Source organism: Oncorhynchus nerka, linkage group LG6 (assembly GCF_034236695.1).
Source record: "Oncorhynchus nerka isolate Pitt River linkage group LG6, Oner_Uvic_2.0, whole genome shotgun sequence".
NCBI lineage: Eukaryota > Metazoa > Chordata > Actinopteri > Salmoniformes > Salmonidae > Oncorhynchus > Oncorhynchus nerka.
In genome coordinates, this window is record NC_088401.1 from 90,647,002 (window position 1) to 90,661,477 (window position 14,476).

The window sequence follows — 14,476 nt, forward strand, 5'->3', positions numbered from 1 at the left end:
GATAGATATAGATAGTGGTATAGATAGATAGATAGATAGATAGATAGGGTATAGATAGATAGATATAGATAGGTATAGATATAGATAGATATAGATAGATAGTGGGATATAGTGGGTATAGATATATATATAGATAGTGGGTATAGATATAGATAGTGGGTATAGATAGATAGATATAGATATAGATAGTATAGATAGATAGATATAGATAGTGGGTATAGATAGATAGATAGATATAGATAGTGGGTATAGATAGATAGATAGATAGATATAGATAGTGGGTATAGATAGATGGGTATAGATAGATAGATATAGATAGTGGGTATAGATAGTGGGTATAGATATAGATAGTGGGTATAGATAGATATATATAGATAGTGGGTATAGATATAGATATAGATAGTGGGTATAGATATAGATAGATAGGATAGTATAGATAGATAGATAGATATAGATAGTGGGTATAGATAGATATAGATAGTGGGTATAGATAGATATAGATAGTGGGTATAGACATATAGATAGTGGGTATAGATAGATATAGATAGTGGGTATAGATAGATATAGATAGTGGGTATAGATAGATATAGATAGTGGGTATAGATAGATATAGATAGTGGGTATAGATAGATAGATAGATAGATAGATAGATAGTGGGTATAGATAGATATAGATAGTGGGTATAGATAGATATAGATAGTGGGTATAGATAGATATAGATAGTGGGTATAGATAGATAGATAGATAGATAGTGGGTATAGATAGATAGATAGATAGATATAGATAGTGGGTATAGCTAGATAGATATAGATAGATAGTGGGTATAGATAGATAGATATAGATAGTGGGTATAGATAGATAGATAGTGGGTATATATAGATAGATATATATAGTGGGTATAGATAGATAGATATAGATAGTGGGTATAGACATATAGATAGTGGGTATAGATAGATATAGATAGTGGGTATAGATAGATATAGATAGTGGGTATACATAGATATAGATGGGTATAGATAGATATAGATAGTGGGTATAGATAGATATAGATAGTGGGTATAGATAGATATAGATAGTGGGTATAGATAGTGGGTATAGATAGATAGAGACATAGTGGGTATAGATAGATAGAGATAGTGGGTATAGATAGATAGATATAGATAGTGGGTATAGATAGATAGATATAGATAGTGGGTATAGATATAGATAGATATAGATAGTGGGTATAGATAGATAGATATAGATAGTGGGTATAGATAGATAGATATAGATAGTGGGTATAGATAGATAGATAGATAGATAGATAGATAGATAGATAGATAGATAGATAGATATAGATAGTGGGTATAGATAGATAGATAGTGGGTATATATATAGATAGTGGGTATAGATAGATAGATATAGATAGATAGATATAGATAGTGGGTATAGATAGATAGTGGGTATAGATATAGATAGTGGGTATAGATAGATAGATAGTGGGTATAGATAGATAGATAGTGGGTATAGATAGATAGATAGTGGGTATAGATAGATAGTGGGTATAGATAGATATAGATAGTGGGTATAGATATAGATAGTGGGTATAGATAGATAGATATAGATAGTAGATATAGGTATAGATAGATAGTGGGTATAGATAGATAGATAGTGGGTATAGATAGATAGATAGTGGGTATAGATATAGATAGTGGGTATAGATAGATAGATATAGATAGTGGGTATAGATAGATATAGATAGTGGGTATAGATAGATAGATATAGATAGTGGGTATAGATAGATAGATAGTGGGTATAGATAGATAGATAGTGGGTATAGATAGATAGATAGTGGGTATAGATATAGATAGTATAGTATAGATAGATAGATATAGATAGTGGGTATAGATAGATATAGATAGTGGGTATAGATAGATAGATATAGATAGTGGGTATAGATAGATAGAGAGATAGTGGGTATAGATAGATAGATAGTGGGTATAGATAGATAGATATAGATAGTGGGTATAGATAGATATATAGATATAGATAGTGGGTATAGATAGATAGATAGATATAGATAGTGGGTATAGATAGATAGATAGATATAGATAGTGGGTATAGATAGATAGATAGATATAGATAGTGGGTATAGATAGATAGATATAGATAGTGGGTATAGATAGATAGATATAGATAGTGGGTATAGATAGATATATATAGACAGTGGGTATAGATATAGATAGTGGGTATAGATAGTGGGTATAGATATAGATAGTGGGTATAGATAGATAGATATAGATAGTGGGTATAGATAGATAGATAGATATAGATAGTGGGTATAGATAGATAGATAGATAGATATAGATAGATGGGTATAGATAGATAGATATAGATAGTGGGTATAGATAGTGGGTATAGATAGATATAGATAGTGGGTATAGATATAGATAGTGGGTATAGATAGATATATATAGATAGTGGGTATAGATATAGATATAGATAGTGGGTATAGATATAGATAGTGGGTATAGATAGATAGATAGATATAGATAGTGGGTATAGATATAGATAGTGGGTGTATATATAGATAGTGGGTATAGATAGATAGATATAGATAGATAGATATAGATAGTGGGTATAGATAGATAGTGGGTATAGATATAGATAGATAGATAGTGGGTATAGATATATAGATAGTGGGTATAGATAGATAGATAGTGGGTATAGATAGATAGTGGGTATAGATAGATAGATAGTGGGTATAGATAGATAGTGGGTATAGATAGATATAGATAGTGGGTATAGATATAGATAGTGGGTATAGATATAGATAGTGGGTATAGACGTATAGATAGTGGGTATAGATAGATAGATATAGATAGTGGGTATAGATAGATATAGATAGTGGGTATAGATAGATAGATATAGATAGATAGATATAGATAGTGGGTATAGATAGATAGAGAGATAGTGGGTATAGATAGATAGAGAGATAGTGGGTATAGATATAGATAGTGGGTATAGATAGATATATAGATATAGATAGTGGGTATAGATAGATAGATAGATATAGATAGTGGGTATAGATAGATAGATAGATAGATAGATATAGATAGTGGGTATAGATAGATAGATAGATATAGATAGTGGGTATAGATAGATATATATAGACAGTGGGTATAGATATAGATAGTGGGTATAGATAGTGGGTATAGATATAGATAGTGGGTATAGATAGATAGATAGATATAGATAGTGGGTATAGATAGATAGATAGATAGTGGGTATAGATAGATAGATATAGATAGTGGGTATAGATAGATAGATATAGATAGTGGGTATAGATAGTGGGTATAGATAGATAGATATAGATAGTGGGTATAGATATAGATAGTGGGTATAGATAGATATATATAGATAGTGGGTATAGATATAGATATAGATAGTGGGTATAGATATAGATATAGATAGTGGGTATAGATATATATAGATATAGATAGTGGGTATAGATATAGATGTAGATAGATATAGATAGTGGGTATAGATGTTGGTAAGCTAGAAGCCTGGAGAAAATATAACCCTCTCCATTTCAGATATATAAAAACACATTTAAAAGAAGGCTAGAGAGATGTGATCTGAATCCTTCAGATTTCCTTTTATATGTAGATGATGGTCAAGGCTGAAGGACAACAAGCCAGCCTTTAGGTCAAGGCTGAAGGACAACAAGCCAGCCTTTAGGTCAAGGCTGAAGGACAACAAGCCAGCCTTTAGGTCAAGGCTGAAGGACAACAAGCCAGCCTTTAGGTCAAGGCTGAAGGACAACAAGCCAGCCTTTAGGTCAAGGCTGAAGGACAACAAGTCAGCCTTTAGGTCAAGGCTGAAGGACAACAAGCCAGCCTTTAGGTCAAGGCTGAAGGACAACAAGCCAGCCTTTAGGTCAAGGCTGAAGGACAACAAGCCAGCCTTTAGGTCAAGGCTGAAGGACAACAAGCCAGCCTTTAGGTCAAGGCTGAAGGACAACAAGTCAGCCTTTAGGTCAAGGCTGAAGGACAACAAGCCAGCCTTTAGGTCAAGGCTGAAGGACAACAAGCCAGCCTTTAGGTCAAGGCTGAAGGACAACAAGCCAGCCTTTAGGTCAAGGCTGAAGGACAACAAGCCAGCCTTTAGGTCAAGGCTGAAGGACAACAAGCCAGCCTTTAGGTCAAGGCTGAAGGACAACAATCCAGCCTTTAGGTCAAGGCTGAAGGACAACAAGCCAGCCTTTAGGTCAAGGCTGAAGGACAACCTTTTCAATACACATTTAAGTAAGTAGAGAATGCCGTAATTTAAAGAGAGACACATGGCCAGAAGCCTGGAGGAGGACAGTCATTTAATTCTACTTCAGTCTTAATATTACACAATGGAGAGGGGATACATATTGAATACACATTTATAGAAGACAGCGTCATGCCATGGTTCTCTTTTTTAGACTCGAAACAAATTCCTTTCTTTCTTCTCCCACGTAAGGCCCCTCAGAGGGAAAACGATGAATTATATTCATCATGTGTTTGTTATTGCATCAAGTCAAAGATCATGTCTTTGCTTGTTAAAGTGTCTGTAAAGGTAATCCCAGGGAGGGAGGAGGGGACCCCTGGAAGAGCCGTGAAACTGAAGAAATATGTCATAGTGAGTAAACAGATAGAGAGAGAGATGATGATGTCTCTCTCCGAGTGGGTTGAAACTGACATATTACGTCATGGAACTGAAATTCATAAAATAACTAACTGTTACTCTGTGAGTCATGACTCAAGATGAAGAACATATTACGTCATGGAGAAATGTGGGAGAGGAGAAACACACTGTTAATTTAATGCAGTGAGGTAGTATTGACGGTCGCGTCTCCGTACTGGTCGCGTGATGGTCGCGTCTCCGTACTGGTCGCGTCTCCCTACTGGTCGCGTCTCCGTACTGGTCGCGTGATGGTCGCGTCTCCGTACTGGTCGCGTCTCCCTACTGGTCGCGTCTCCCTACTGGTCGCGTCTCCGTACTGGTCGCGTGATGGTCGCGTCTCCGTACTGGTCGCGTCTCCGTACTGGTCGCGTCTCCGTACTGGTCGCGTCTCCGTACTGGTCGCGTCTCCCTACTGGTCGCGTCTCCGTACTGGTCGCGTCTCCGTACTGGCCGCGTCTCCGTACTGGTCGCGTCTCCGTACTGGTCGCGTCTCCGTACTGGTCGCGTCTCCGTACTGGTCGCGTCTCCGTACTGGTCGCGTCTCCGTACTGGCCGCGTCTCCGTACTGGTCGCGTCTCCGTACTGGTCGCGTCTCCGTACTGGTCGCGTCTCCGTACTGGCCGCGTCTGACTGGTCGCGTCTCCCGTACTGGTGGCGTCTCCGTACTGGTCGCGTCTCCGTACTGGTCGCGTCTCCGTACTGGCCACGCCTCCGTACTGGCCGCGTCTCCGTACTGGCCACGTCTCCGTACTGGCCGCGTCTCCGTACTGCCGCGTCTCCGCAGCGTGGCCGCGTCTCCGTACTGGTCGCGTCTCCGTACTGGCCGCGTCTCCGTACTGGCCGCGTCTCCGTACTGGCCGCGTCTCCCGTACTGGTCGCGTCTCCGTACTGGTCGCGTCTCCGTGGGCCCGCGTCTCCCGATGGCCGCGTCTCCGTACTGGTCGCGTCTCCGTACTGGCCGCGTCTCCGTACTGGCCGCGTCTCCGTACTGGCCGCGTCTCCGTACTGGCCGCGTCTCCGTACTGGCCGCGTCTCCGTACTGGCCGCGTCTCCGTACTGGCCGCGTCTCCGTACTGGTCGCGTCTCCGTACTGGTCGCGTCTCCGTACTGGCCGCGTCTCCGTACTGGCCGCGTCTCCGTACTGGTCGCGTCTCCGTACTGGTCGCGTCTCCGTACTGGCCGCGTCTCCGTACTGGCCGCGTCTCCGTACTGGTCGCGTCTCCGTACTGGCCGCGTCTCCGTACTGGCCGCGTCTCCGTACTGGTCGCGTCTCCGTACTGGCCACGTGATGGCCGCGTCTCCGTACTGGTCGCGTCTCCGTACTGGTCGCGTCTCCGTACTGGCCGCGTCTCCGTACTGGCCGCGTCTCCGTACTGGTCGCGTCTCCGTACTGGCCGCGTCTCCGTACTGGCCGCGTATCCGTACTGGTCGCGTCTCCGTACTGGTCGCGTCTCCGTACTGGTCGCGTCTCCGTACTCGGCGTCTCCGTACTGGTCGCGTCTCCGTACTGGTCGCGTCTCCGTACTGGTCGCGTCTCCGTACTGGTCGCGTCTCCGTACTGGCCGCGTCTCCGTACTGGTCGCGTCTCCGTACTGGTCGCGTCTCCGTACTGGCCGCGTCTCCGTACTGGCCGCGTCTCCGTACTGGCCGCGTCTCCGTACTGGTCGCGTCTCCGTACTGGCCGCGTCTCCGTACTGGTCGCGTGATGGTCGCGTCTCCCTACTGGTCGCGTCTCCGTACTGGTCGCGTGATGGTCGCGTCTCCGTACTGGTCGCGTCTCCGTACTGGCCGCGTCTCCGTACTGGCCGCGTCTCCGTACTGGTCGCGTCTCCGTACTGGTCGCGTCTCCGTACTGGCCGCGTGATGGTCGCGTCTCCGTACTGGCCGCGTGATGGTCGCGTCTCCGTACTGGTCGCGTCTCCCTACTGGTCGCGTCTCCGTACTGGCCGCGTCTCCGTACTGGTCGCGTCCCCCTACTGGTCGCGTCTCCGTACTGGTCGCGTCTCCCTACTGGTCGCGTCTCCCTACTGGTCGCGTCTCCGTACTGGTCGCGTGATGGTCGCGTCTCCGTACTGGCCGTGTGATGGTCGCGTCTCCGTACTGGCCGTGTGATGGTCGCGTCTCCGTACTGGTCGCGTCTCCCTACTGGTCGCGTCTCCCTACTGGCCGCGTCTCCGTACTGGCCGCGTCTCCCTACTGGTCGCGTCTCCGTACTGGTCGCGTGATGGCCGCGTCTCCGTACTGGCCGCGTCTCCGTACTGGTCGCGTCTCCGTACTGGTCGCGTGATGGCCGCGTCTCCGTACTGGCCCCGTCTCCCTACTGGTCGCGTCTCCGTACTGGCCGCGTCTCCGTACTGGCCGCGTCTCCGTACTGGTCGCCTACTGGCCGCGTCTCCGTACTGGTCGCGTCTCCGTACTGGTCGCGTCTCCGTACTGGTCGCATCTCCGTACTGGTCGCGTCTCCGTACTGGCCGCGTGATGGTCGCGTCTCCGTACTGGTCGCGTCTCCGTACTGGTCGCGTCTCCAGTCTCCGTACTGGCCGCGTGATGGTCGCGTCTCCGTACTGGCCGCGTGATGGTCGCGTCTCCGTACTGGTCGCGTCTCCGTACTGGCCGCGTGATGGTCGCGTCTCCGTACTGGCCGCGTGATGGTCGCGTCTCCCTACTGGTCGCGTCTCCGTACTGGTCGCGTCTCCGTACTGGTCGCGTCTCCGTACTGGTCGCGTGATGGCCGCGTCTCCGTACTGGTCGCGTGATGGTCGCGTCTCCGTACTGGCCGCGTCTCCGTACTGGTCGCGTGATGGTCGCGTCTCCGTACTGGTCGCGTGATGGTCGCGTCTCCGTACTGGTCGCGTCTCCGTACTGGTCGCGTCTCCTTACTGGCCACGTGATGGTCGCGTCTCCGGTACTGGTCGCGTCTCCGTACTGGTCGCGTCTCCGTACTGGTCGCGTCTCCGTACTGGTCGCGTCTCCGTACTGGTCGCGTCTCCGTACTGGTCGCGTCTCCGTACTGGTCGCGTCTCCGTACTGGTCGCGTCTCCGTACTGGCCGCGTCTCCGTACTGGTCGCGTGATGGTCGCGTCTCCGTACTGGTCGCGTCTCCGTACTGGTCGCGTGAATGTCGCGTCTCCGTACTGGTCGCGTCTCCGTACTGGTCGCGTCTCCTTACTGGCCGCGTGATGGTCGCGTCTCCGTACTGGTCGCGTCTCCGTACTGGTCGCGTGATGGTCGCGTCTCCGTACTGGTCGCGTCTCCGTACTGGCCGCGTGATGGTCGCGTCTCCGTACTGGTCGCGTCTCCGTATTGGGCGCGTCTCCGTACTGGTCGCGTGATGGTCGCGTCTCCGTACTGGCCGCGTGATGGTCGCGTCTCCGTACTGGCCGCGTGATGGTCGCGTCTCCGTACTGGCCGCGTGATGGTCGCGTCTCCGTACTGGTCGCGTCTCCGTACTGGCCGCGTCTCCGTACTGGCCGCGTCTCCGTACTGGCCGCGTCTCCGTACTGGCCGCGTCTCCGTACTGGCCGCGTCTCCGTACTGGCCGCGTCTCCGTACTGGCCGCGTCTCCGTACTGGTCGCGTCTCCGTACTGGCCGCGTCTCCGTACTGGCCACGTGATGGTCGCGTCTCCGTACTGGTCGCGTCTCCGTACTGGCCGCGTGACGGTCGCGTCTCCGTACTGGCCGCGTCTCCGTACTGGTCGCGTCTCCGTACTGGCCAAGAGACGGTCTCCTGGTCATTGTCCCCCCAGAGACGGTCTCCTGGTCATTGTCCCCCCAGAGACGGTCTCCTGGTCATTGTCCCCCCAGAGACGGTCTCCTGGTCATTGTCCCCCAGAGACGGTCTCCTGGTCATTGTCCCCCAGAGACGGTCTCCTGGTCATTGTCCCCCAGAGACGGTCTCCTGGTCATTGTCCCCCAGAGACGGTCTCCTGGTCATTGTCCCCCAGAGACGGTCTCCTGGTCATTGTCCCCCAGAGACGGTCTCCTGGTCATTGTCCCCCCAGAGACGGTCTCCTGGTCATTGTCCCCCCAGAGACGGTCTCCTGGTCATTGTCCCCCCAGAGACGGTCTCCTGGTCATTGTCCCCCCAGAGACGGTCTCCTGGTCATTGTCCCCCCAGAGACGGTCTCCTGGTCATTGTCCCTCCAGAGACGGTCTCCTGTTCATTGTCCCTCCAGAGACGGTCTCCTAGTCATGTCTGATTTCCCATCAAAAGCTTTGGTCCATATCAATGTTCTCTGTTGTTTTGAGATGGGGGGGTGCAGTAGCCATGGTTGGTATTGTCGTGAGGCTTACGGTAAACTAAGATTTTCTTAGACAGCAGCCCTAGAAGATTATAATTAGAAACACACTTTCTAATAATGGGATAGAGCAATCTAATACCAGTGGTTAATGAAAAGATATTTCCATGAGCAATATACTAAAAATGGGAGCCAGACACAGAACGAATTGGCTAAAACCTTGTAGATGTGTTAGTTAGAACGACGTGGGCAGGGCAACGTGATAGAAAATCAATGGTATGTTGGTTAGAAGCTAAGATACTAGTCTATGATTTTTTTCTATGATTTTTGTTTTTAAATGGACAAAAAAAAAAAAGTGCTTTTCTTTTAAAAAACGAGGACGTTTCTAATTGACCACAAACGTTTGAACGGTGGTGTATATATGCAGACACCTTTATATAGCCTGATGCCAGCGCTGGTGTAGACCTAAAATCACCATCTACCACATCGGAGAGAAATAGACCAAGCATGATCGCTACCTGAAGTAAAAGAAAACATTTAACGTAGCGAAAGATTATAGGGTCCCCTGGAAAAACACTGATCAACACTTTGGTTCCTACCCTGTCACAATAAGGCCTCTATTGGTATTCTATTGGTATTCTATTGGTATTCTAACTCCTAATTCTATGAACGCCTCCCCGGCTTTGTCATTCGTTGTCATGTCAAACAACACTGTAGTCAAAGTGCCCACTAGTACAACTATAGAATCATTATATTTCCATGATTCCAACATTTCATCCAACTTAGTATTTTTTTTTGTTCGTTGTGCGTGACCTCAGGGTGGCAACACATTCATAAGGGATATCTCCATTCTGGTGGTTTTATACTATTCAAATCAAAAACTTCCACCAGACGTTGAGCTCATTTCAGATCCTTTCCACACCTCCACGTAAGGCTGCACAACATGGGCAGACATTATAGGCCTGATTTGGAACAAAATATTGCAATTTGACTAGGAATTTAGATGAAAACACATGGGTGGTCCCACATCCCATTTCCCTGCTGCCCCGCCCGGGTCATACAACAGGCATTGAATAATGACCTCATACAACAGGTAGGTATAAATGACCTCCTATATAAAGTTAGTACATTCAGACAGTAATACAGTACATAACAGTGGATATGAATGAATGAATAATATACTCACAATCACAGTGTAAGTTTGGCAAACTGATGTTCAAACTCACATCAATCTTCCCACCACTGTTCTTATCAGGGTCATCCACATACAGCTCGTTAACACTGGGGGAAGACAGACAGAGAGAGAGAGACAGAGGCAGAGAGAGAGAGAGACAGAGAGGCAGAGAGAGAGAGACAGAGAGGGAGAGAGACAGAGAGAAAGAGACAGAGAGAAAGAGACAGAGACAAAGAGAGACAGAGAGAAAGAGACAGAGACAAAGAGAGACAGAGAGAGAGACAGAGAGGCAGAGAGAGAGAGACAGAGAGGCAGAGAGAGAGAGAGACAGAGAGGCAGAGAGAGAGAGACAGACAGAGAGGCAGAGAGAGAGAGAGAGAGAGAAAGAGACAGAGACAGAGAGAAAGAGACCGAGAGAAAGAGACAGAGACAAAGAGAGACAGACAGAGGAACAGAGACAAAGAGACAAAGAGACAAAGAGACAAAGAGACAAAGAGACAAAGAGACAAAGAGACAAAGAGACAAAAGACAGACAGACAGACAGACAGACAGACAGACAGACAGACAGACAGACAGACAGAAAGAAAGAAAGAAAGAAAGAAAGAAAGAAAGAAAGAAAGAAAGAGACAGACAGAGGGACAGAGAGAAAGAGAGGAACAGAGAGAAAGAGAGAGAGAGACAGACAGAGACAAAGGGACAGACAGAGAGAAAGAAAAAAAGAAAGAAAGAAAGACAAAGAGAGACAAAGAGAAAGACAAAGAGAGACAAAGAGAGAGACAGACAGGTTAGATATATCTGTAGATCATTTAAACAAGCATTCAAGTTATAGAACAAGGAGCATCTTTCAAGGAACCCACTAAGTGGGAGAGATGAACCATCTTCATTAGAGTAGAGATAGAGATCCCTTTCAATGTCCTGATTCACCCCCAGCTGTCACAATGTCCTGATTCACCCCCAGCTGTCACAATGTACCCACAATGTTCTGATTCACCCCCAGCTGTCACAATGTCCTGATTCACCCCCAGCTGTCACAATGTCCTGATTCACCCCCAGCTGTCACAATGTCCTGATTCACCCCCAGCTGTCACAATGTACCCACAATGTCCTGATGCACCCCCAGCTGTCACAATGTACCCACAATGTTCTGATTCACCCCCAGCTGTCACAATGTACCCACAATGTCCTGATGCACCCCCAGCTGTCACAATGTACCCACAATGTCCTGATTCACCCCCAGCTGTCACAATGTACCCACAATGTCCTGATGCACCCCCAGCTGTCACAATGTACCCACAATGTCCTGATGCACCCCCAGCTGTCACAATGTACCCACAATGTTCTGATTCACCCCCAGCTGTCACAATGTCCTGATTCACCCCCAGCTGTCACAATGTCCTGATTCACCCCCAGCTGTCACAATGTCCTGATTCACCCCCAGCTGTCACAATGTCCTGATTCACCCCCAGCTGTCACAATGTTCTGATTCACCCCCAGCTGTCACAATGTCCTGATTCACCCCCAGCTGTCACAATGTCCTGATTCACCCCAGCTGTCACAATGTCCTGATTCACCCCAGCTGTCACAATGTCCTGATTCACCCCCAGCTGTCACAATGTCCTGATTCACCCCAGCTGTCACAATGTCCTGATTCACCCCCAGCTGTCACAATGTTCTGATTCACCCCCAGCTGTCACAATGTTCTGATTCACCCCCAGCTGTCACAATGTCCTGATTCACCCCCAGCTGTCACAATGTCCTGATTCACCCCCAGCTGTCACAATGTCCTGATTCACCCCCAGCTGTCACAATGTTCTGATTCACCCCCAGCTGTCACAATGTACCCACAATGTCCCTCTTCCTGCCAATTAAGATAAAAGTACATTGGTGCATCTTTGTCATCTAATTTCCTTTCTCTCCTCCCCCTGCCCTCCACCTCTCCCACAGCCCAGCGTAAATACACTGTCCTCCTCTCTACTCCTCCCCTGCTCATCTCACCCAGCACAGGAGAAGCTGTACACCTCTTCCTCCCCCAATCTCAAGCTGCCTCATGCACACAGCATAATATCCCATCAGAGAGATGTCTCCATGTTAGCATAATATCCCATCAGAAAGATGTCTCCATGTTAGCATAATATCCCATCAGAGAGATGTCTCCAAGTTAGCATAATATCCCATCAGAGAGATGTCTCCACGTTAGCATAATATCCCATCAGAAAGATGTCTCCACGTTAGCATAATATCCCATCAGAGAGATGTCTCCACGTTAGCATAATATCCCATCAGAGAGATGTCTCCACGTTAGCATAATATCCCATCAGAGAGATGTCTCCACGTTAGCATAATATCCCATCAGAAAGATGTCTCCACGTTAGCATAATATCCCATCAGAGAGATGTCTCCATGTTAGCATAATATCCCATCAGAAAGATGTCTCCACGTTAGCATAATATCCCATCAGAAAGATGTCTCCACGTTAGCATAATATCCCATCAGAGAGATGTCTCCACGTTAGCATAATATCCCATCAGAGAGATGTCTCCACGTTAGCATAATATCCCATCAGAGAGATGTCTTTATGTTAGCATAATATCCCATCAGAAAGATGTCTTTATGTTAGCATAATATCCCATCAGAAAGATGTCTCCATGTTAGCATAATATCCCATCAGAGAGATGTCTCCATGTTAGCATAATATCCCATCAGAGAGATGTCTCCATGTTAGCATAATATCCCATCAGAAAGATGTCTCCATGTTAGCATAATATCCCATCAGAGAGATGTCTCCATGTTAGCATAATATCCCATCAGAAAGATGTCTTTATGTTAGCATAATATCCCATCAGAGAGATGTCTTTATGTTAGCATAATATCCCATCGAAGAGATTTCTCCATGTTAGCATAATATCCCATCAGAGAGATGTCTTTATGTTAGCATAATATCCCATCAGAGAGATGTCTCCACGTTAGCATAATATCCCATCAGAGAGATGTCTCCATGTTAGCATAATATCCCATCAGAGAGATGTCTCCATGTTAGCATAATATCCCATCAGAGAGATGTCTCCATGTTAGCATAATATCCCATCAGAGAGATGTCTTTATGTTAGCATAATATCCCATCAGAGAGATGTCTCCACGTTAGCATAATATCCCATCAAAGATGTCTCCATGTTAGCATAATATCCCATCAGAGAGATGTCCCATCAGAGAGATGTCTCCATGTTAGCATAATATCCCATCAGAAAGATGTCTCCACGTTAGCATAATATCCCATCAGAGAGATGTCTCCATGTTAGCATAATATCCCATCAGAAAGATGTCTTCATGTTAGCATAATATCCCATCAGAAAGATGTCTCCACGTTAGCATAATATCCCATCAGAGAGATGTCTCCACGTTAGCATAATATCCCATCAGAAAGATGTCTTTATGTTAGCATAATATCCCATCAGAGAGATGTCTCCACGTTAGCATAATATCCCATCAGAAAGATGTCTCCACGTTAGCATAATATCCCATCAGAAAGATGTCTCCATGTTAGCATAATATCCCATCAGAAAGATGTCTCCATGTTAGCATAATATCCCATCAGAGAGATGTCTCCATGTTAGCATAATATCCCATCAGAAAGATGTCTCCATGTTAGCATAATATCCCATCAGAGAGATGTCTCCATGTTAGCATAATATCCCATCAGAAAGATGTCTCCATGTTAGCATAATATCCCATCAGAGAGATGTCTCCATGTTAGCATAATATCCCATCAGAAAGATGTCTCCATGTTAGCATAATATCCCATCAGAAAGATGTCTCCATGTTAGCATAATATCCCATCAGAAAGATGTCTCCATGTTAGCATAATATCCCATCAGAGAGATGTCTCCACGTTAGCATAATATCCCATCAGAAAGATGTCTTTATGTTAGCATAATATCCCATCAGAAAGATGTCTTTATGTTAGCATAATATCCCATCAGAAAGATGTCTCCCTGTTAGCATAATATCCCATCAGAAAGATGTCTCCACGTTAGCATAATATCCCATCAGAAAGATGTCTCCATGTTAGCATAATATCCCATCAGAGAGATGTCTCCATGTTAGTTACGGCACCAGACGCGTCACAAAGCATCAGGATGAACACACGACATCCTCATTCTTGATCAACACTCGTTACGTTTCTGTCTTTGTTAAGTCTTTAAAAGAAAAGAAAATAATTCGATTTTGGGTATTTTTAACATTTCACGTGTGAAGCCCAGAGGGAGTGGATAGATGGTCCCGAACCAACACAGATTAGTCTAGCATTGTAAGGACAGATGGTCCCGAACCAACACAGATTAGTCTAGCATTGTAAGGACAGATGGTCCCGAACCA

The 14,476-nt window shown here is 46.1% G+C and overlaps 1 protein-coding gene across 2 annotated transcripts in view; it reads right to left on the reverse strand.

Moving 5' to 3' along the window:
* The window catches only part of ergic1 (endoplasmic reticulum-golgi intermediate compartment 1), a 69,362-nt gene that overhangs the window by 30,363 nt on the left and 24,523 nt on the right, over window positions 1-14,476 (reverse strand). For both annotated transcript variants that reach the window (XM_065020000.1, XM_065020001.1), the window contains exon 4: window positions 10,118-10,212. In XM_065020000.1, the coding sequence (XP_064876072.1) occupies window positions 10,118-10,212 (95 nt within the window). The remainder of the gene's footprint in view (window positions 1-10,117; window positions 10,213-14,476) is intronic.